Genomic DNA, 23,977 nt, shown 5'->3' with positions numbered 1-23,977 from the left:
GATATTATTTCCCAAAGTGTGGGACGAAATACACGGGCGTTCTAGTTACTTCTGTACTTCAAAACATAAACGAGTGTCTTGTTAAGAAAGTAAGTGGGACAACAGTGCATTTTTACGGCGCGTTTGATGGCGGATATTTCCAAACTGGTGTCATTATGGAAATTCGTTCCAAGTGGATACCAGCTTTGCAAGGTCACCGGCTGCAATTCGTAAATTCCCATATATGCCGTAAAGTAATTAAGGAGCTAATTAGTGAGTTCTTGTTAATTCGTTGAACACGTGTTTCTATTTCTTGAGCAAGTATTGTCCCTCTCTCTGAATAATCCAGCTCAAGAACTAGAATTATGTTATTTTGCAACAGGCGATCTTCAAAATATTCCGTAAAACTTAAAAAAATGATCACCCCGTATAGTGTTGGTTCAACAGTGTGTATTTGTGCATAGGTAGTCTTGTATATACGTTCACTATCGTTATTTTTCTGCATATTGTAAATAAACTTTTTCTAAACAGTAAGTTCACGGTACATCAGAAAATACGTGGATCCCGTATGCAAAATCTTCTGTCTATTGTCATCGCAAATTAAAGCTACGCTTAGAATGAAACCGTGCTTCTATATACGACAGGTCTAACCTAAGTTGTAACCGGCCGCATACGTTACGAAGTCCGAAACTAACTCGGGCTTCTTAAAGTGCTTCTTAAAGCAACTATTCGCGCCCGTGCGCAACACTTATTGTTGCTGCATTTAGCTGACTTCAGCACCGCTTGTTGCCGATGCTCTGCTTCCACCTTCTCGAAAACTACTCTTGGCGTTCTTTTTCGATGCTCGCTGATACTCTTCGACACTCCGCTTCTTTCAGGAGTGCCTGGAAACGCTGGAGCTCTGCTCGATCATTTGATGCATAAGGGCCGACTTAGGCTCAAACCGCACGGCCTTCCGCACGCGTGCGGACATGCTTATAATTGTTCATGTCGGACACATGGGCACAATTTTACGCATGTCCGCATGCGTGCGGAAGGTGGTGCGTGTGCGGAGCCAGTGTAAACCGAAATTTGTTCACCTGTGTGCGACATGCACAATTTTACGCATGTCCGCATGCGTGCGGAAGGTCGTCCGTGTGCGGAGCCAATGTAAACCGAAATTTGTCCACCTGTGTGCAACATGCACAATTTTACGCATGTCCGCACGCGTGCGGAAGGTGATGCGTGTGTGGAGCCAGCGTAAACCGAAATTTGTCCACCTGTGTGCGACATGCACAATTTTACGCATGTCCGCACGCGTGCGGAAGGTGATGCGTGTGTGGAGCCAGTGTAAACCGAAATTTGTCCACCTGTGTGCGACATGCACAATTTTACGCATGTCCACATGGATGCGGAAGGTCGTGCGTGTGCGGAGCCAGTGTAAACCGAAATTTGTCCACCTGTGTGCGACATGCACAATTTTACGCATGTCCGCATGCGTGCGGAAGGTCGTGCGTGTGCGGAGCCAGTGTAAACCAAAATTTGTCCACCTGTGTGCGACATGCACAATTTTACGCATGTCCACACGCGTGCGGAAGGGGGTGCGTGTGCGGAGCCAGTTGTCCACCTGTGTGCGACATGCACAATTTTCCGCATGTCCACACGCGTGGGGAAGGTCGTGCGTGTGCGGAGCCAGTGTAAACCGAAATTTGTCCACCTATGTGCGACATGCACAATTTTACGCATGTCCGCACGCTTGCGGAAGGTCGTGCGTGTGCGGAGCCAGTGTAAACCGAAATTGGTCCACCTGTGTGCGACATGCACAATTTTACGCATGTTCGCACGCGGGGGCGCTTCTTCAGTGCATCGCGGGGGCGCTTCAGTGCAACGCGGGGGCGCTTCTTCAGTGCATCCAATACATCCGCTCTGATCGCACGCCTTATGATTCATTCCCACTTGTGAGCTGCGTGTCGCTCGGTCGAGTGATATCACTCGCCATATGTTCTTCGCTTTGGGTAGTAGGTAGGGCTCCGTGTTTTCGGAGTTTATCTTTCTCGAAATTAGGAGGGTGTTTTTCGCAGTTTATTTTCTGCCGGAAATTCGGAGTTTATCGGAGTTTATTTCTCGTAAATCCCCAATTCTCCGAAATTCGGAGTAAAATTTTGCATTATTCTCAATACTCCAAATTAAATGATATCTGAACACGAGAACATCAGAACACACGAAGCGTATTTTTGTTGTCTGGGAGGTTTGAACGCACAAACACATGCACACAATCACAAATACTTGAATACAAAACACCTACGCTTGTGCGTATTACAACCTTAAAGCTTGTAATAGATGCAATCATACTTTACGAGGTTGCTGTCACTGATGGAAGCACGCTCCTTTCGATTGATGACTCGCAGCTTTGAAAATGCCCTTTCAACGTTTGCGCTAGAAGACTCAGCGTGCAGCGAGAAAGCACTGACCACTGGACAGTTTGAAGCCTCCAAAGCGACAGGGCTCAAACAATGTTACTGATTAATTAGCTATGATAGTTCGCAAAATCACTCATGAGTTGGCTCATGTCGTCAGTTTCAAGAAATACTAACTTAAAAATTTGCGCATAGGTTTCAAGCGCGCGGGGTAACTCATGCTTCACATTTAGATTCACAATTTGAACACTATACCAAAACGATTCACTGATGTACTGGAGTGCATCGAAAAGGTTCCTCTCAACTGTCTGTCTCCACTTTTCAGCTACAACAGCGTAGTATCCATGAAGGTCTGCGACAGTCGTTGAGTGGTCATACGTCTCTCGCTCCGTGCGCGACAAGCCCTTTGTTAAATGTGCGATGGGTGTGGTCTACGAGATACTGTTGACGTTAGGTAAAGTTTATATCGGCCAAACCGGCCGATGTATATCAATGACTACTTAGAACATGCCCTTTCGATATAGAACGGAACAGGGTCATATTGGCCGTTAAAATCGGAGTTTATCGGATAAATCCGAATTGTAAAAAATTTTACCGGCGAGTGTTTATCGGATTTTTTTTCGGATTTATCCGAAGACACGGAGCCCTAGTAATAGGCCTCGTAGTGATCGGTTTGGAGGCGGCATTTTCTGCTGAAGCGACCATCGGAGTGTGGGATATTGCTCGCGCGCTCGCCCAGAAGGCCGGAGTATATATGAACGAGCCCTTTACAGCCAGTAGTGCAATTGCGCGGAATTTGCTCTCTTTTCTAAGATGATGACGAAGTGATCACCAGACTGCGAAGAAAAATAATCGTCGATAGTTTCTGTGCAATCTTTTTTTTTTTTTCAGGACAGAACCTATTTATTTCAGAAAAAATGAACTAAGAAAACGCATAGTCTAGCTCCAAGGGATAGCATGCCAACTTAGCTTTCGTTTCATGCAAATCTCATGTGTTCGCATGAGGAAAGACTTGTTCCAATACGACGTTTTATACTGCTGTAGTATCTTGATAAACCCTACCTTACCACACCCTGATCGACGTCTGCTGTGAGTGCCAAAGGACTCCGAAGAAAGACTGCTTTGAATTTACGTATACCGTTCGATACTTGATAGTACCTCGTGGAGAGGACATACTTCTTTAAGTTCGTTTCTTCCTTGGAACCGCAATGCTTTGGCTATTGCTTTTCCAAAATTTCAGTTTAATCAAAGAACTCGTCACTTGAAGGACACATAATGTACGACTGAATAGAGTCTCAGCTGACTGGTACCCTCTCTCGATCAGCTGCCTATCGCTGTCGTAGATTTTCCAACAAAAACTACTTTAGAAGAAACTCTGGTGCGCCCAACCGTACTGCTTCTATATGGTGCTTCAATACTACGTGCTACCGTACGAGAATGATGGACATGTACACGCAGGAAGGAAATAAACCAGGAAAGGAGATTACGTCACGCAGCCGGCCTTGGCAAGCGAACTCTCAGTGAGGACCGTCCCTTGGCATTTTCCTTAGCAGTGTCGTTCCAACACGTGACACGTCTGAGACTCAGCGTATTGGCCGGGAATGTTTGGTTCGCGGTAGTTTTTAATCGATGCGCACTAGCTCGGCTGCCCTGCAGTAGCTCTGCCTGTGGAGCGGGAAGACTACAACCTACCGCGCGCTCTGATGTGACGATCACGTGTTAGACCGATTGGTATATCTCTTCAATCGTGTTGGGCAATGCTCGCTCTGATTTTTTCCGCTTCTTCCATGAGTATGTGCATTGATTTGTCTAATCTTCGCGCTCGTGGCTTCACACTTTCTTGCCGCGTTATCGATTCACCTTATCGTTATAAATTTCCAAGTTAAGCGAAAATTTATAAGCGATGTAGGGAATAAATATCCGCCCTCGTGCACACAATCATCCCCCCCCCCCCCCCCCCCCCCCCCCGAATTTCTACATTTATAACGCAACAGTCCTCGAATATGATCGTTTCGCCCAGTTACAAGGCCGTTCGAAGTCACAAGCATGACGTTCGGGCAAATCCATCGCACACGCTCACGTAGGCGGTACACCGCTCGATTTCAGCCAGCACGAGGCTGCATATATATATATATATATATATATATATTGTTTCACTAAACAATTGGTCTTCGTACATTCGCTCGTGAGTGTTAAGAAATTTAGAAAGTTTCCGTGCCCTCAATCTGCGGCTATAGGCTTTTCACAAACTGGCTAGTTGTAAACAATACTACCCATTGGCCTTCGGTACACTAGCGATAATGTCGGCATTGAAACATTTCCGCCACGCTCCTCATCATCGACGCCGGTCGGTAGCTCACCTGTTTGCAGACCGTGGATTGCCTTATTCTAAGCTAGTCAGCTTGAAGTTTTCTGACGCAGGTTGTGTGAAGACGTCTTTTTCTGGCTGTAAAGATTGGCAATCTCTGTAGCCGTACTTTCGGTCGATAGCTGTGGGGGATATTAGATATTTTAATCTTGTGTGTGGAGGTAGTACAGTTTACAGAATACCACAACGCCGGAGCAGGGGCGTAGCCGGGGGGGGGGGGGGGGTTCAAACCTAGCTATTGCTATGAGACTAGGTATAGTCCGGTCACACGTGCATTTTCACGTGTATAGCCGCCCTTCACTTGTTAAACGCACTGCGCCCCGACGAGAACGACACCATCGGAGATTAACGATTAGCGATGCCTTCTCCGATCGGGCGGATCGTCTGAATGAAGCGTTTTCGAAGACTGGTCCATTCAGTGGCGCGATGAGAGACCGTTGCTCCAAACGCCCACTGTACCTGTCGTACGTACTGTATTTTACTGAGCTTACTTTACTTTTTACTTCATCTCTTCACACGCACACGCGAGGGGGGGGGGGGGGGTCCCATGTCCTTGTTATACATGCATAGAGTCTGCTTAAACTACCGATATTGCTCATCAATCACGGCACGTAGAGGGAAGCAGACGCTTGACCCCTCCGGTTGGGCCGGTGACCCCCCCACCGAAAAAAATTCCTGGCTACGCCCCTGCGCCGGAGACATCTGTCGAAGCAGAAGCGCTGGTGGCATCGTCTTGGTGACGCTTTCTTCAAACACATTGCGTTTAACACATTCTTATGTTGTCATTCTCGCATGAGCAAAAAAAAAAAAATGATTGTAAATGACGACGTATTTGTACCAGCAAATACGCAGATCATAGTCGTTGCAATTGCAATTCTGTGTGCTCTCGTTGACGTCCGAGCCTCGTAAGACGCGTACCATTTCTTGCGTCACATCCGTTTCTGCTGATTTAGCCGATTAACGCTTACTGAAAGTGATATCCTGTAAGTGATCAATCAAGGATACGGCGATATTCTTCCGCTTGTACTGTACGAGCACTTATTCTGTTTGAAACGAGACAAATGCTTTAAAATCATGCACAAAAGGAACATTCAACGTACGCAATAAACTGTACTCTGTTTTTATTATTCTTTTTTTCTTAAAAGATCATAACTCCACGGCACGTTGTCGTCAAGCAAGTCAACCTCGACCAAACAGTGAATAGAACCTCTTCACATATCTCTCATCCAAAAATCATTTTCCATCTTTGGCAGAGAGTTTAGTATGCTTAACTACGATACAGTGAACCTGTGGAAGAGAAGCAGGTTTTTTTTTTTTTTTCAGGCTACATATAACGCGGGCGGCGTGCGCGTGTGGTCAAGACATCACCTACAAGGTCAAGAACATGGCACCAGAAACAGTGTGTGAACTACAGAGTGCGTGTGGCTCGTACGCAGTACAAGTGTGACGTGTGCAAACCACACCGAAATATATATGTATAAAGCCCGTCTGCTTGCGTACGGTCAAGCAGACGACAACTCTTGTTTGAAGACGTCCAACAGCCACGTGATACAAAGCGGTGAAGTCAACGTGGCTGCCTTAACTCAGCGCCCAATGGAGACGGCCCGACAGAGTTTGATAAACGCATTATTTTTATACACCCTACTCTGTCACGTGTCAGTCACGTGTTAGCTGTCTGCGAATTCACACAACAAGACTCGCAGATGGATCTGACAGACAGTGCACACATCGAACGACGTTAAAGGCAGATAACAGTAGAACAAAGGTAAAAACAGAACACGTCGTCTTTGTTTAGTAGGCGCTTGTTTAACGCTGTGGCCCCTATGCCTGCGTAGTACTAGCTCAACTTTAGCTATTCCTGAAATCTCTAAGTGGAATCATTGGTCATTTAACTAAACTTCATTCTGTACACGACTGGCTCTGGCAGCGGAATCTTGCGCCATTGAGCGGTAACCTATCGCTCGAGTCGCTTTCCCTGTATGAATGGTTACTCTAAATACACCGCAAAGAGCCAACGCTCGACAAATAGACAAACTACAGCTGCTGGCAATTCCAAACTCTGTATGGGCAAAGAGGATACCACAGAAAACCACTTCACTGTTACTTGTACGTACACAGTACATGTCGTCGATACTGTTTTACTGAAGTCTATACAAAAATAGCAACTGTGCGACTCTCGACTCCAAAGAAGTTGGTTAACACCGGCGCTTTTCTAACGTCTCTTTGTACTGCTATTTAATAGCTATACGTGTTCACAACCCGAACCTCTAGATAGACTTATGAAAACGTTTCTGGCCCTTAACGTAACACTCTTGACCGAAATTGCACTGCATTGTGAATCATGCGTTCAAAGCTCCTGTATTAACCCTTCTCGTATCTGGGCAGTAGTGCACGAGTCACACGCGCGAGCCACGAGTCTCACCGCCATTCGAAGAAACGTAATCAGACTTCCGTGAAATCGACAGCCCTAGAGGCGTCGAAAATACTTCATAGCTGTCATAATTCACGAATGTATGATGGCTAAGCGTAACAGTTACACTACTTAAATCGCGAGGTGGGTGTGCATGCTTATCGGTGAAGTTTGAAATCTACGGACTTGAAATCTGGCAAATTGCACAACAGTTCGCTGAGTTCGAGCTGAACTCTCAGGTGAGATTATTGTATGAAAGCCATTAGTACGGTGTCTGTGCTATCAAAATGCTCGTATAGGCATCTTTTATTTCGGAGAATGGAAGGATTACCGTTGGCGAGCTTGTAAGCAGGTTTTCGCTGCCATGCTATGCAGATACACAACATAATTGAATAAAAAAAACTCTAAAGAGACGCGAGCACAGAATGAGTATGCAGATTTCACAGGGGCACCGAAGAATAAATATAAGTGCGCAGTTTGCAAGCTAAAGTAAACTATTCACGTGGCCTATGGAATCTGATTCCCGCTGTTGTAATGTTAGGTGCAGGGATTTCTGCAATCCTTGGAGTTGCAGAAATTCCTTAAATTAAATTCTTAAACCTTAAATTCTTCGGTGCCGGACAATCAAAATAATGCTCATAAAAACACCTTTAAACGAAAAGAGAAGAAAGACGTAATAATAGCGAGGCTTAAAGTAGGTGACAAAAGAATATTCGACATGTTCGAAATGCAAGCACAATCACACATCAAGCGCTGTGTGAGCATCTTGGGATATGTAATAAAAAAAAAAACACAGAACGGAATTGATAGAGAGCACAGCTTTCTACAAATAATTGACGTACGACAACTATCACCACGTTCTCAACAACCAAAAATTAGGAAGCTTAAGAAACAAATATTTATGACTTATGTTCTTCCCTTTGTTCAGGACTCTGCCGTGGTCTTCAGGGGCACACTTTCTTTTATTGCCCATTTGTAGCCAGTCATTGCAATCGTCAGCTTGCAAGATAGTTGTAACTACACGTAGTTTTCTGCAGGTTCTTTGATGCAACGGTCTATTGTTGCGAATCATTAGACTAAATTTTAAAGGGGTGTTTTTGGCAGCTACCGCCGCTACGCAGACTTTTTCAGTTCTTGTTGAAAAACTGAAAAAACTGAATGTTGAAACCCAAAATTACTTTGTCACTGCTAAGACAAACTTTTTTAAAAAGTTTTGAATCTCAAGATCTCGTAAACTTGAAACAAAGCTTAGGAATTCCGTTTGAAACCGGCTTGTCTCGATGCGGGAAACCAGGGAAGGCAGCGAAATGTGCAAATGCGCATGCGCAAATACATGAACGTCTATACAGTGTTGTAAATCTTTATTATTACCTTACCGACTAAGAAATACTTTGTGTTTCGTATTCCTGGCACTTGCTTTCTGGTGGAATTGTATCATTTCTTTGTTTTGCAGTAATTGTTATACACATACATTTTTCACAGGTTTTTCTATTTGCACACTTAGTTGTGTCCTTTGAGTAAATCATTGACAGAACAACATTTCCCGAGGTCACAGGAACTGCTCCCCACTAGCAGCCGCATTACCTCGCTTCCGGTGTACGAGGGCTCTTCGAATTATGATATGTGCGGTGTTTGACCAGACAAGCTGACCTCTTCCGGACCCTTTCCGAACGTCTAACGCTGTGCGGTATGTTAAAACAGTCCAACTCGATTAAACCATTTCTCTGCAGTGTATGAGTTAAAACCATGCGCGCATTATCCACGTTTCTCTCGAGTCTCTCTACGTTCAGTGCGCGGTGCGTCAACGTTTGAAGAAAATCTTGGTGCAGCAATGTACAAGATATTTACATCTGGCAAGGCTGGCATAGCTGCTTGATGCTGCCGCACTTTCGACTGGCTTTCTAAAACTAAGCGAAGAAGGGCAGAAATATTTTGATACCGCCATCTTTGCCTGCGTGAGAACAAAGGAAATTAAAAAAAAGAAAGTGTTCTCATTTTTTTGCAGATCCAACAGGGCAGTATGTAAAGACGATTTTGACACCTAAGTACTTGATCTAATTAAAGATTTAATACTGAAAATGCCGAATTTACAACCAGTGTAAGCGTTTGCTTGCGGAATATTTGCAAGTTAGTCATTAAGAACCAGAGGGTGCCGTAGAAACGCTAGTAGCTAGTACGTTGCAGAAGCTATGACACTTAAAACTGATGAACGATTGTTTCAGAAATTCAGCCAATAGGAAAGGAATGTCCACGCTCATATAAATTGCAAGCCAATACAACCTCGTCTCTTAGCATGATTTGGGAAAAGTTGACAAATTTTTAGCATTTCACAAATCTATAGCTTCAGATTTTCTCGCCAGCCAATCGCCAACGTCAAAAATGAAACTTCGTTTTCGGTATTATCATGAAAAGGTGGAAGCGTCTGAGGACCGAGCTGATCATATATGTGGTTCGTGGTATAGCACGCATTCTTCGCTCTCCTGTTATACTCATAAACATGTGTTGCATATGAATGTGCACTCAAAAGTGCACATATGTACTGTCGGCCACGAAAGCTTACGGGGCTCGAGATATGCAAAACACGCCGAATTACCGTGAATCCTGGGATTATAACCTTGAATTCAAAGTTTTGGTGTGTAGTATCCATTGCGACCTACTCTGTGATTCGTTAAATTAGAAGCGCCATGCGTTAAAAGAACGGAAATTCGCATTGGCCGCTGAACCTGTGTGCCAAAATTTTCTGGCCGACGTTTTGTCGCAAAAATTTGTGGCAAGCTTTTGTGACCGACTGTATGCATGTTCAGCGGTCCCTGCGTGAACGAAACGAAACGATCTGAAAGCTCACGTGTACCAAGCATTTTGGCGTAATAACTTCACCGATTATTCCCGCGAAATATTTACCGCCATCATTCTGGGGCTAGAATTGCCGATAGCTCAGCTTATCAGCGCCTTTGCTCGACGTCACATGACGGAATGATCGCAGCACGCGGGCACAAGCAGCCTATGCCAGTCTTGCGCTCATTTATTATGTAATATGACTTAATTAGTTCACAACAAGGACAACCTCCAAAAAACTCTGCAACAGTCGTATCCATCTTCTCTCGTCAACGAGTTATATGCTCGGCGAAATATCTCTTTTCTATACGGCAACATCAATCTATACAGCGTACCAGGAAACGGTACCGTAGTGAGAAAAACTAAATTACTCTCCCGTAAATCATTTTATGACTCTCTAATTCGAGCAGAGGAAGTGACGCTTTGGCAGGGAGAAACAATAAACCTCGGTAACTCTTTTTTTTTCTTTTTGCAGTACCGCGCAGAGCTGGCAGCATACTTAGATATTCCAGGCGTCTGATGTCGATCGTAGCGAATTACGTGTTTTTATCGCCGCTTAGCCGAAATTCTGAATTTTGAAATTTCTGCTATGGCACGAAGGCTGATGTAGATCAGTGCGTTCGATCAGTCGGTTAACTAATCAGTGGCATGAGGAAGAAATTTCAACTAGGGAGCTCGGTTGCCTTGACGAAAAAGAATTGAATGACATTAGTTTAAACGGTTTGGGCAATGCTCGCGCAAGCTTTATTCAGCGCGAACACCTCCAAAACTGCGATTTTGTCAAATCTCTGTTTTCTTTGTAGACGCTCTGTTTGCGGTAAATGAAAATCGAAACGCGAAGAATTCAGTTTTACTCGATGTTGTATTCGCAAAATATTTTGGCACGCGCTTTGATGATTTTTATACGCTTTCGTTGTCCAGTCTGCGAAAATAATTATTCACGTCTACTTAATAAGCAAAATTATCGGTTAAACAGGTATTTATCCACATCGATAAACAAAACTGATCCAATTCCGAGTTTGGTTCGAGACCTTGTGGCATGAAGGGTATGTCTCGCTCTGCAAGCCACACACAAAATGAAAAAAAGTTATATGTATATATGGCATCCTACACAATGCCAATATGAAGTCACAAAGATGACGCAGAGAACAAAACAGGTTTCACGACTACTTGCCAAAGCGACACTTCCACTGCTTACGACAAAATCATGTCCATGGCAGGATCGGCAAAACACTTCACAGCACGGTCAATGCGACCTACGCAAATTGCACCCGTGCAATCACTCACTAGGACTAATCAAAGCCTATAGCGACGCGATTGGGTCAATATATATGATGACCAAAAAAAATGACTTCGGCTCAAAGCCATGACCACCAACAGCTGCACTGCGGTGAAAGATTGAATATACGTTGCTGTCAGCTGCTGGTTCTGGCAGTCGTCTGCCTGGTTTTGCTCGGTAAAAAAAAAGCGAAAAACAAATAAATGAACTTGCGAAGAGCCGGAGAGTAAAGCTCTCTGTGACCACGAAAGAACGAGAACGTGTTTCTGTGACGACCATCGCAAAGTCGGCGGCAGTTGGACTATTAAATGTGGGTAAGTGCTAGCGGTGTTGGAGTTCACGTATGCTTAACCGGTGCGATCGAAAAAAAAAATCAAGAAAACGCAACTAAACTCAGGTGCGTCGTTTACGGCGCCAGTAGGCAACGTCAACAATGTCGGAACAAAACACGTCGCCTGTCTTTAGCTTATGAGGACAAAGTAATTGTGCCTTATGTTTCGCCATGAGTTGGAGTTTTCAAGCTGTTTGGCTGGTGGTTCAACAAATGTGTTGCTTGGCCATAGTGCTGGTGTTGTTGCAACTGTAACAGTTCAAATGCTTCATTTAACTTTGTAACTGACTTAAGTTTGCAGCAGCTGTGGACGATATTGTAGTTAAAAAACCAATGGACACGTCGGCACGCATTCTGAGTAATTCCGTTTATCTGAACGAATGAAAGAAAAGAAAAAGCGACGAACGCTTTGCATAAAATTGTTCGTGGAGAAACGCCTAACATTTCATAGCCTCGGAGTAAATGCACTAAAGCTTGTTGGCGAATGTTGTGTCTGATAAACGATAAATTTCCTGCAGCTGCTATGTCAGTATTGTTCCTAATGTACGCTTCGTCTTTTTTTAACAAAAAGAGTGCTTTATACTGAAAGGTACCTGTTAAACTTTTCAGCAAATATCAATGCAGCACAGCTTGGAGAAACTCACAACCACGTTAACAGACGAGTGCCATGGGACGTGTGTAAAAGATAAGACCTAATTGTCATCTATTAAATGACGTCATGAGACAGAATTTCATAGCCTTTTCCACCGGCTGCCACATCGCGCACTGTGATGACATACCAAAGAACTGCATTCCAGCTCTTCAAGTAGCAGATAAAGCAACAGCATTTCACTGCGGTCAAACGTCTGCAGCCTTGTCTCTGCAGCTTCTACCAAGGAGGTAGATGGGTACGGACGGTTCAATAATTCTTGCTGTCAGTGCCTGTAGTATTACATTAATGCGCGAAACCTGTGAATATCCATGCAAACTGGAATGCGGTAAGTGGCACTAGACAGGGATCTTGAGAAATCCTAAATTTCGACCTGGCGCGATTGGCCACGTTAGTTTTGCTTGCGGATTTGTTCTTATTGTGCCCGAAGACGCAGCGCTTTTGCTTAAACTCTGCCAACCATGCGAAAGCGGACTGCTTCCAGCGCTAGAATTAAAGAACTGGAATGAGCTCAAACACAGAAAAAAGAAAGACGCATCAGCATATAAAGAGTAAAGGATAACAAGGAAAGGCACCGGAAAACAACAACGGGGGTGAGTAAACATTCTCAGAAAAAAAAATAGAAAAAAACGATCGTCACAACCTGCAAACAGTTTCGCACCAAAATTCATTCCCTGCGTACTTTTCGTTAGGCCTACATCTCCGTGGACATAGTCACTCCTGAATCGACGAAGGTCTCGTGGAAGGTCGACGATGCACTCCCACTCACCCTTTCACGAATAATCGCTCCACACAGTCGAAAACAGACAAGGAATTTGCGCGCACTAAATAAACGGAACTGGAAATTAAATATAAAAATGAAAAAAAGAAGAAGAAAGAGGCTTTGAATGTGCACACTGATCGGCATGGCGACTGCGTCCATCAGTTCGGTCACGATCGCCCCGTCGCCGAGCTTGAACGACTGCAGATGGTGCCCCGAGGTTATGGAGGAAGTACACGGAGAAAGAGGAAGTCGGCGACGATGGTGGTGCACCCAGCTTCCCGGAAAGTCTCGCTTTTCTTCCCGCACCACCACCACCGCATACGGGGAAGCGCGGGGAAGGACGTGGTTCACACTTCCTGTAGGTACTTCAGTGGGCAAGGCAGCGCCTTGTCGCCGAGCCCCGTGCGCACCAACACCTTGCCGTCCATCTCGTCGGCCACTTGGATCACGATCTGCGTCGAAGAACGACGTGCGTACCCTCAATGCACCACGTTTCACGCTTTCGGGTTCGACAGTGCGTGTCGAATCGAATTAAGAAGCGTGTCACAAAAGGCAAGTTTTGTATCAGACCTCTAGTTTGCCGCATCAATTGGGTGAAGGGAACGCTGAAAGATCTTCGAGGGAGTATCTGCTTGCCACTTAATCCCCCTGTTACTCGAATTGAAATAAATTTTTAGACAATCTTTCCTGCGAAAACGTTTCAAGTGGTCCCGTACATACGTGTGCGATAATGAAGTGCGTTATGTTCCGGCAAAAGCACAGATAATGTGCTCAATCGAAAGATATACTCCGTTTGGAGAAATCTCGAAAACAGAGTCAAATGGTGGAGAAGCAATTACCCGCAAAAGGTGTCGCTGGTACTCTCGTTATTATTTAGAATGCAGTATTTACGTACGGCCGAGTCATTTGGGAGACGTTGGGCCGTACTCTCAAACCACAAGTTCGGCTACGCATTAACTTACGTCACACGTCACGTGACTTAACATACGGCGCGATGCCTGACTTTATAACAACGGGGAATTCGTTGATGTCGCCACGTTTCTGCCGCTCACCCAGTTAGTGCGCTGGACTGCTACGTGACTTGACAATGACGCTAGCGGGAAATGCACCCAATTGAAAATAAAATTCAGCTTTATTTTCTAGAGTATTTTCTTATGAAGACTTGAAGGGCGTCCAATGGCTAAACGTTGCGGTCTGCCGCTTGCACGACATCAGAAGACGTTGTGATTTGACCGTAAGCATCTACTACTGCACAAAATCGATAAACAGGCCATATGGCAGGCGGTGACGAAACTGTGGTCCACCCGTGTAACTTGACAATAGTTTTGTTCACTGCCGCTTGTACCTCTGATCCAACTAGTCCAAAATGCTATACTTAGTGAAATTCATGAGCTACATGCATGAAAGGGGGCGAGTGCTCTGAGGCGCAGGTCTCACCTGATCACGCAGCAGCTTGACGGGTTCCTGCCCGTCCATGACCTGTATGGAGTGCACCACCTGCAGAGCCCTCTCGCCCGAATGGAGCTTGGCCACGTACTTGGACGGGAAGAACCCCACGCGGCCCAGGCACTTGCCCTGCGAACACAACAAAACACATTCGTCTGCTTCTCGCTGCTTGGTTTGTTGCTAAAGATAAACGTCCCAAGTAATACTGGAAGAGGGACCAATGTTGACCCAACGTAGGGCTATCGTGGCGTAAAGCAGGAGTTTTTTTTAAATCGTCCGTGACAAATATCGTCCATCTTTTCAAGTAGATTTCTGGAAGTGGCGGGGGTAATCTGCATATATCCTGCAGGTTACATGCATAATATGTCTAATTGTTCTGGTAGGTAATAAAATGTCAATGATTAACTTTTTGATCAGTCTTTTTAAGGCACAATTTGCAGTTGTACAAATGAAGCCGATTCATTCAGTGCGCTGGACCCAACACCAGTGCCGAGAGATTTATTCCGAAAATCAGCTATAATATGCATTGTGGTTGCAGTCAATATCGTTCGAAACTATTAAAGGGAAGATTTGGTACTTTATAGATGATATCTCGAATGTGGTGCTAGTCTTAGTTCTTATGCTAAGCAGACACGAATACACTGCCGACTGGCTTCAATTTCGCAGGAACATGTGCAGATGGTGACTTAAGTTAGCATCTGCGACTTAAGTCACTCTTAAATCACAACCGAAAAGGCCTGATCGCACTGAATGCTTCAAGCGATTTTAAAAGACCTGGTCGAATTAAAAAAGAAACAAGAAAAACAACAACATACAATAGCCACCCTTGCGAATAACAAACCACAATATATTTTAACCAGAAAATATTTAAGTTGACGTAGCTTTTGCAGTAGCGAGGAAAGATGCTCAAAGCTTCTTTGTGACAATGTCACGCAGCAGCGATTGCTTTTGATTCGTTTTTCACGGATTTTATGCTAGTGATTCAGTACACTGTGACCCGCGCACTTATTTTGCCAAATTTAAATAAATGAAGGTGTGATAAGTGAAGCATTAGCGACGCCGTCTCCTTACGCAAATAAAGTTTCATGGTTTAATATCTGCAAAAAAAACAAAAAAAAAAAAACGGCGTCCGGCATCATTTCTTGCCTGGCTTGTTGCGTAGAAACGAAAAAAGGCTGGCATCTACAAACCGAGGCACTAGAAAAGTGGTCTTAGCCGGCTAGATGGACGAAATTATTCTCGCTTAAGATACCCTGAACAATAAGTTCATTTCATTGTTCGTGCACAGATATTCGCAATGCAGATGATAGCGATTGAAGACTCACCTGCCACCAATCTGGGTCTGTGGTGTCGATCACAGTCACCGTGTCACCAGCCCTGAAATCCGAGTGTGCGTTAAATACCATGATTGAGCGAACGATCAATAAAGCTGTGTTGCGCAAGGCTATGGATCATTGGCCATGGTTCGTGAAAAAAAAAGAGCGGGGGGGGGGGGGTTAGCGCTAAGTATCAGCAGCTGCATATCATACAGACAGCGAATTATTGTTAATCAGCAGGCTCCAGCTTGTTATTGCATCAACAATCGAAACGTTTTGGACCTACAGCTACATCACACTCTAAGACTACACTCATGATATGTTTCAGGCGGGACTTCTTGGGCCGACTATTTATTGCGCTTTTCTTTCGGCGTGTGTTCTATAGCAGCCCTTTGCTATTTAAGCCTGTTTCGCGTGGTGCGGCGCGAACCAGAACTGGTGTTCTGTGAACCACTGCTGCTTTTATTAGTTGCGCTTCGTTGATGTCGTGGAGCTTCACTGTGGGTGACAATCATGCAGAAAGCTCGAAGCCAAACTCTACCATATTATCAAATTCGGCCGTCTTTGCGTTTTGAGCCAGTCAGAGAGAGCGCAGCCCCCTCTTGAGCCAATCAGAACTGACAAAACGGGAACGTTGGCAATATGGCGGAATTTAACAGTCCGGAATAAATCCTGGGAGTGTGATAAGTGGCATAACCCCGGTAATGGGTACGTGCCACCGCTCGGGACCATCGTAATCATAATTGTCATCACCATCATCGTCTGCATTTAATGGTGCTCCAGGGCGAATGCAATGCACTCTGCGGTGGAATTCGTTTGCGGAACTGCAGCGGTTCTACTATATGGTAATTTCGCGACGTGTTGCAACAGACGTCGCCAGCACCGACTATAACTTCAGGCATATATAAAGCTTATAAGAAAATGCTACGGCTGCCTCTGCAAAGTGTCCTTTTGCAGCGTAGTTTGGGAATGAGAAGCAACGCCTGAATAAGTTCGGAGAATTCTGTTCCATGTCCTCCATGTTGCTGTAGTTGTCGATTAATACCAGGAAGCTAGCTCTTCGGTCTGCTAGCTTCCTGCTTAGCTCAGATGGCACAGCGACCGCCCCAAAAACGCGTTGGGCCCGGAATCGATGCCCGGACCAGGAAGCAGCTTCCTTCAACTACGAATTTTTCTTTTTGAAGAACCCTTTGTAGTTTCGTGGTATAGCTGGCTGGATGAGAATTTTTATGTTTCATGAAACTCCCACTATACCTTGCGGATTCCCGCAGAATTGATTTGCCACGCTCTTTTTTGTCCTTGCATCACCGCGCTGTTATATTGATTGGTTACCGTGTTGGCGTCTGTTTTTACAATTAAAGGCCATGAAGTTTAGTGCGTCATTGTTGTTCCAAGGAATTGTTCGTTCCACCGTACTGCGAACTGCACAATGTGACGTAAAATTGTACCATGCACGTACTAGGGGCCTCCGTCAGGGTGCTGACTTTTAGCTCCCGCACGGTTTTTTGAAAAAATAAAGAACTTAGTAAATCAATTCAATTTAATCGTTACGCTAAGCTTCTTTCTTTCTTCGATGCGTGAAATCAGCCACGTTCTTCATGCAATATGCGGCAAGCGCTCTTCACACGCAAGAAAAAATGTATGCCGTACATACATATACATTGAATACCTATAGCTAACGCATTAAAAAAAAAAGGCTGATTGCAGGGCAGTGCATAATGTGGAAGCACTGGCCACCCAAACTTACTTGAGATCGAGCTCGTCCTGATGTCGACTCCTGAAATTGTACAGCACTACGTAGAGGTTGGTTGGTAGCAGGCGATGGGGTTTCTGCGCCGAAGCCAGTAAGTGCGACAGCGACGTTAATGAAATACAGGGCATAGCATGACGATCTAGCGAGCCCTAGAAACTCCCAGGACGAATAGTTATATAAGCGCTCGCGCGCGGGTTAGAGTGTGAGGTCAAACTGTGGCCGAAACCATCAAACTGCGAATAATCATTCTCCCATTTTGATGACGAGCGAAACAAACACACAAAAACAATCAGGAATTTGCAAGGTAGCTTTCGCTTTTACGGTTTTTAAGTGCATTAGCATGTCTGTGGTTATCTGGGATAATGAGCCCGCTTGAAGGACGTTGAAGAAACAAACTGCTTCAGCAGCTGTAGGAAGAGAGAAGATGGCTACATGGATATTACGCATGGTAGAGAGCTCTGGGATCATAAGGAGATGAAGAAGAAAAGTTTAGTGTACGAGGACCGCTATGGACACAGCGTACGGTCTAGAATCCGAACTCGTCATCATGTGATAATTACTGTGCTTACAAAAAACTCGCTTCGCGATATGTACGAGGTGACAAAAATGAATAATAATGTAATTATATTTTCTCTATATTCCACAATAGCTTAGTTCTTTCGATCAGTCTGTACCAATTCTCAGCACTATTTCTATTAATTGGACACAGCACTAATACACTGAAGCATTTCTGAATACCTTATTTTGCGATAGCTCGACAACAACCACAGAGAATATCGTGCAGCTGGTTGTCGAGCTTATGTGCAATATGTTGAAATAGAAAGAGAGATCAGTAAAGCAGCAGGAACGTACGCAAGATGCGTTGTTGCTTTCTTCTTGAGGAAAAATACAGACTGTTTTGAAATGTCTCACGGAAAGTTCAGGGAACCATTCCACCATGGTGGTTACTTGCGTTCACCGGCTCAAGTGTTTTTAGTTCCTAATAGTCTTAATATTTCTGCGTCAATGTCTTTTATTATTTTATCAATGTCAGTTTTCTCACATGACAAGCTTTTGTGCATGAAAGAGCTGTGCTTCGCAATGTCAAAGATCTGAAAAGCGAGAAATTCTTGTCGATAAACAATTCCAAGTGCACAAGGTTGCGCTGTATAGTGGGTGAGGCGCCAACTCACTGGGGATGGACAGGGTGAGGTAGAGGCGCTGCTGAGTGACTTCTCGTTGTCGTCGGGCAGATCGACCGAACTCATGCGCACCGCCTTGGCGCTCAGGAGCTGCCTTCGACCGTGCACCGGACTTTGGGGAGCTGTAACGGGGCAGTCAACGGCACCCAGGGAACACCTGTTGAGGCTCGAAGCTTTGCCAGGAAAGTCATTTATCGTGGGTACAGGAAGGGGAGGGGGGGGGGGCGAGCACCCAGATTACGCAGAAACATAGCGTAAAGACTGAGCAGGTGTGAGACTATCGACCGGGTGACGCTGTTCAAAATAAAAAAAGGCTGCGTCTTCCATCAAGTGCGGTGATTGAATACACAAGAATTCAAGGGAAAGAGGAAACGTTTCGAACAGTATCTTGAACTGAGCTAGTTGGTCACACATAGCGAATGCACTTGACTGTAATATAGACGAGTACGAAACACGTACAACAACGTGGGCGTTGGTTTCATTTCATGCAAGTCTCAGATGTACTTATCGGCCAGCTTTCAAAATAGACATCGATGTGATTGAGGTGTTTTACGTATCTTGACAGAGGCTTTAGCTAGCCTCGATGATGGACGTTTCCGCTTGTGTCCTGAGTCAGTCCGTCACACGGGGTTTCATGTGATAAGAGATCAATTGCTACCGAGAAAATTGCGCCGTCGCGTAGCGCTTAGGATGGAAGGCACACGGGCACAACTCCAGCTGCAGGACGGACTTTTTTAAATGTTGTCGAGAACCGAGGGGTCGCAGCGGAGCGCCAGAACAAGAGGACCAGCTTAGCAGGCTTTCAGAACGGACTAGCGCGTGCCGTGCTTGCGCCGCTGGCACGCGCCGCCCAACTTTATTTTTCTCGTCTGTCGCAGCCGGCCCCAAGGCGCCGGCCGAGAACGCTGACCTTAGCGTTCGCGCTTAGCAGCGTCGGTGGGCGCTACAAGGCCCCCCGCCTAGACGGAACGGCGAAATGGACTCGTCGACGAGGCAGAGATGGGGCTGTCTTGGTGTCGAGCATATCGACGGGTGCGCCAGCGACATCCGCGGGGAGCTCCTTGGGAGGCGTTTCGACGTAGGCTGGTTTGAGGCGGTCCAGCGAAACGACTTCTTCGCGGCCATTCAATAGAATGGTGGCGGACTTCTGGGTCTTGTGGAGGACACGGTATGGTCCGTCGTAGGAGGGTGTAAGAGGAGCCTTGATAGCGTCTCGTCGGAGGAAGACGTGGGACGAGGACTCAAGGTCCGGGTGGACAAAGATGCTGTGGTCCGATGACCGAGGTGGTACGGGGCGTAGGTGCTGAATGCAGTCCTGTAGGCGTTGGAGGTACTGTAGCGGCTGGGGCGAGGGGGCCGAAGAAACGAACAAGTCTCCAGGAAGCCGCAGGGGTGCACCGTAGACGAGTTCGGCCGCTGAACAGCCAAGGTCGCGACGAAGGACGGCACGTAGGCCGAGAAGCACCATAGGAAGGTGGTCGACCCAGTGCTCTCGATCCAGGCGCGCAGTGAGTGCAGCCTTGAGCTGGCGATGGAGCCGCTCAACCATGCCGTTGGCACAGGGATGATATGCAGTGGTACGGCAGTGCTTAGTGCCAAGCAGGCGGTTGAGTGAAGTGAAAAGTGTGCAGTCAAATTGCCGGCCGCGATCAGTTGTCACGATGCTGGGGCAGCCGAAGCGGGAAACCCATGCTGAAACGAAGGCTTTGGCGACCGTTTCTGCAGTGATGTCCGGAATGGGCACGGCTTCGGGCCAACGGGTGAAGCGGTCGATCATTGTCAGAATGTAGCGACAGCCGTGAGAGTGAGGAAGTGGTCCCACCAAATCAAGATGGACGTGGTCAAAACGGCAGCCAGGGGGCAAGAACGACTGTGTGGGAGTCTTCGTGTGGCGGGTCACTTTGGCGGTCTGGCATGCGAGGCATGAGCGGGCCCACTGGCGAACATCGGTGTTGATGCTTGGCCAGACATACCGCTGTGTAACGAGGCGCTGCGTGGCTCGGACGCTGGGATGGCAGATGTCATGAAGTGATTGGAACACCGCACGACGGAAGGCAGTCGGAATGAAGGGGCGAGGTGTAGCCGCTGACATGTCGCACCAGAGGGAGCCAGGCACAAACGGGTGAGGAACGAGTTGTAGACGGAGGGAACGGGGATGGTCACGCAGCGCTTGCAGCTCGGGGTCTTCCATCTGCGCACGAGCTAGACCCTCCCAATCCACAGTCGATGTAGAAGTGCCGAGGGAGGTGATGCGTGAAAGTGCGTCAGCTGCCTCGTTGTCGGTGCCTTTGATGTGCCGGATATCCGTGGTGAACTCCGATATATAGGCCAGTTGACGAACTTCACGTGCGACGTACTTGGAAGAGTTTGTACGGAAGACATACACCAGAGGCTTATGATCAGTTAGAATATAGAATGGCTGGCCCTCCAAGAAGTGCCGAAAGTGCTGGATGGTGGAGTAGATGGCGAGCAGCTCGCGGCCAAAAACGCTGTAGCGAGTCTCGGCAGGTTGGAGCTTCCGAGAGAAGAAACCCAGTGGGCGCCACTCGGAGTTGATTTTCTGCTGGAGAACAGCGCCAATGGCCACACTGGAAGCATCCACCATGATGCGGGTTGGCACGTTAGTTCTCGGGTGTACGAGAAGTACCGCATCGGCAACGGCTTGTTTAGCAGCCCTGAAAGCAGCGTCAGCTTCGGGAGACCAGGAAATCGCAGATGAGGAGCCCTTGGTCGTGCGAAGAAGGTTAGTCAGTGGGTGTAGAAGCTCAGCGCAGTGCGGAATGAAACGTCGGGAGAAATTCACTAGGCCGAGGAACTCACGCAGCTGGCGTAGGGTAGTGGGTGCTGGGAAGTCTTTCACGGCCTGGACGTGAGAGGGCAACGGACGAATTCCCAGCTCCGAGATGTGGTGGCCCAGAAACTCGAGCTCGGAAGATCCAAATACGCATTTCTGGGGGTTGACAACCAGGCCAAATTGTTGAAGGCGTTGAAAGAGTTCCCGGAGGTGACGCTCATGATCTTGTGGATTGGGACTCGCGACGAGGATGTCGTCGATGTAGGCAAATACAGCCGGGAGGCCGCGCGTTACCTCGGCAATGAATCGTTGGAACGTTTGAGCTGCGTTGCGTAACCCAAAGGGCATGCGCACAAACTCAAACAGGCCGAAGGGTGTAGTAATGGCTGTCTTCGGGATATCGGCCGGCTCAACGGGGATTTGGTGATAGGCCTTGACAAGGTCCACCTTACTAAAGATTTTGCATCCCTCCAAATGGCCTGTAAAATCTTGGATGTGTGGAAGGGGGTAGCTATCGTGGACCGTGTGAGCGTTGAGTGCCCGGTAGTCACCGCACGGACGCCAGTCACCCGGTTCTTTCTTGGGCACCAGATGAAGCGGGGAGGCCCAACTGCTGGACGACGGGCGAATAATACCTAGCTGGAGCATGTGCTCGAATTCCCGTTTAGCAACGTCCAGACGCTCACCGAAGAGGCGGCGCGGACGGGCTGCGACAGGTGGACCACGTGTGACAATGTGGTGGGTGACGCTGTGCTTGGGAGGCTGATTTAAATTGCAGGGCCTTGTCACCTCAGGGAAGTCTTCGAGGATACGAGCATACGGGCATGTTGGGATCAGCGTGCGGATGCCGGTGGGAGCGACAGCCGACAGAACGCCAGGGATCGAGAGGCGCGTCTTGCTGTCAATCAGGCGATGGCGGCGCATGCTGACGTCAAGGTCGAAATGAGTCAGGAAGTCGGAACCGAGGATAGGCTGATGGACGTCGGCTACGATGAAGACCCACCGGAATGTGCGCCGCAGGCCTAGGTCGAGAGTGAGGGACCGCAGACCATACGTGGCGATGGAAGTAGAGTTTGCCGCGCGGAGTGTAGGTCCAGGTGACTTAGAAGCGCGGTCACGCTTGGAGGACGGCAGTACACTGACCTCGGCACCCGTGTCTACAAGGAACCGCAGGCCGGAAATGCGATCCATGACTATGAAAAGGCGGCCGGGTTGTAAGGCGAGGTCACATGCCGCCGTCAGTGATCTCGCGGTGCGTTTCCCGACCATTCGCATGGGGACTTGCACTGACGGGCGCGGTGCTGGAAAGTGCGATGGTACCAGCAGATAGGCGAGCGTCGAGGACTGCGCGAGCGGCGACTGGTCGAGGAAGAAGGACGGCGGCTGGGACATGAGGTGGAGCCGCGCTCGTCATGGGAGGACGTCCGAAGGGCGTCGATGGAAACGGCGAGCTGGTCGATCCGGGACTCTAAGCGGGCCATGGTTGAGGACTGTGGCGTTGAAGAGAGGGCGGCGACTGAAGGAGAAGTCGCGTCGTGGATTCGATCAGCGAGCCGGGCGAGGCGGTCGAGGGACAAGTCCTCTGTAGTGGCCAAGACAAGGCGGGTGGACTGTGGTAAGCGCTGCAGGAAGAGCTCCCTCAACAGCGCACTGTTCGAGTCGACGTTGCTTGTGCCCAGGAGCTGTCGCATGCTGTTGAGCAGCTGGGAAGGGCGGCGATCTCCAAGGTCCTCGGAGGTAAGCAGCTGCTGGATGCGCGCGCTCTCAGACGCCGTGGTACGTTCTAAAATGCTCTGCTTCAGTTGCTGGTATGGGGCATCACTCAAAGGTGCAGCGATAACGTCCGCCACTTCCTGAGCCACCTCAGGAGACAGGTTGCAAAGCAAGTGGCGAAACCGCGAAGTCTCCGAGGTGATGTTGTGCAGATCGAAGGTGGCTTCGACCTGGGCGAACCAAACCTGCGGGTTGTGGCGCCAGAACGTGGGCAGGCGGAGCTGTAGAGCTGCGACGTCCCGTGGGCGCGAGGTAGCGTCAGGCGGGAGGTTGCCTGAGGGCGGGAGGTTGCTGGGGTCGGTCATCTCTTAGGCCGGAGTCACCACTGTCGAGAACCGAGGGGTCGCAGCGGAGCGCCAGAACAAGAGGACCAGCTTAGCAGGCTTTCAGAACGGACTAGCGCGTGCCGTGCTTGCGCCGCTGGCACGCGCCGCCCAACTTTATTTTTCTCGTCTGTCGCAGCCGGCCCCAAGGCGCCGGCCGAGAACGCTGACCTTAGCGTTCGCGCTTAGCAGCGTCGGTGGGCGCTACAATGTGTTTTCCGTGCGATTCTTATGAATTTTACACAGAATTTGTGTAAGGTTCATATATATTTCGTAAGAATTACACCGAAAATATATGGAATTATTGGAATGGCATACGGAACGTTTCACTAGAGAACGAAGTGCCTATTGACAAGATTTATTTGTTCGAAAAAAACCTTA

General features: G+C 47.5%; 1 protein-coding gene across 6 annotated transcripts in view; it reads right to left on the bottom strand.

Moving 5' to 3' along the window:
- Positions 1-5,833: 5,833 nt before the first annotated feature.
- Positions 5,834-23,977, bottom strand: part of LOC119433142 (uncharacterized) — a 159,399-nt gene continuing 141,255 nt past the window's right edge. For 3 of the 6 annotated variants that reach the window (XM_049659240.1, XM_037700282.2, XM_037700280.2), the window contains 5 exons: positions 18,698-18,828; positions 17,520-17,614; positions 15,782-15,833; positions 14,448-14,585; positions 5,834-13,462 (listed from right to left, as the gene is read on the bottom strand). In XM_049659240.1, the coding sequence (XP_049515197.1) occupies positions 13,358-13,462; positions 14,448-14,585; positions 15,782-15,833; positions 17,520-17,614; positions 18,698-18,828 (521 nt within the window). In that variant the 3' untranslated portion in view covers positions 5,834-13,357. Of the gene's footprint in view, positions 13,463-14,447; positions 14,586-15,781; positions 15,834-17,515; positions 17,615-18,697; positions 18,829-23,977 lie in introns of those variants that run through there. The other 3 variants (XM_049659241.1, XM_037700278.2, XM_049659242.1) reach the window with 2 other exon arrangements.

This window comes from Dermacentor silvarum, chromosome 11, assembly GCF_013339745.2.
Source record: "Dermacentor silvarum isolate Dsil-2018 chromosome 11, BIME_Dsil_1.4, whole genome shotgun sequence".
Classification (NCBI taxonomy): domain Eukaryota; kingdom Metazoa; phylum Arthropoda; class Arachnida; order Ixodida; family Ixodidae; genus Dermacentor; species Dermacentor silvarum.
The sequence above is the reverse complement of the archived record's forward strand: the minus strand, read 5'-3'. Positions and strand labels throughout refer to the sequence as shown.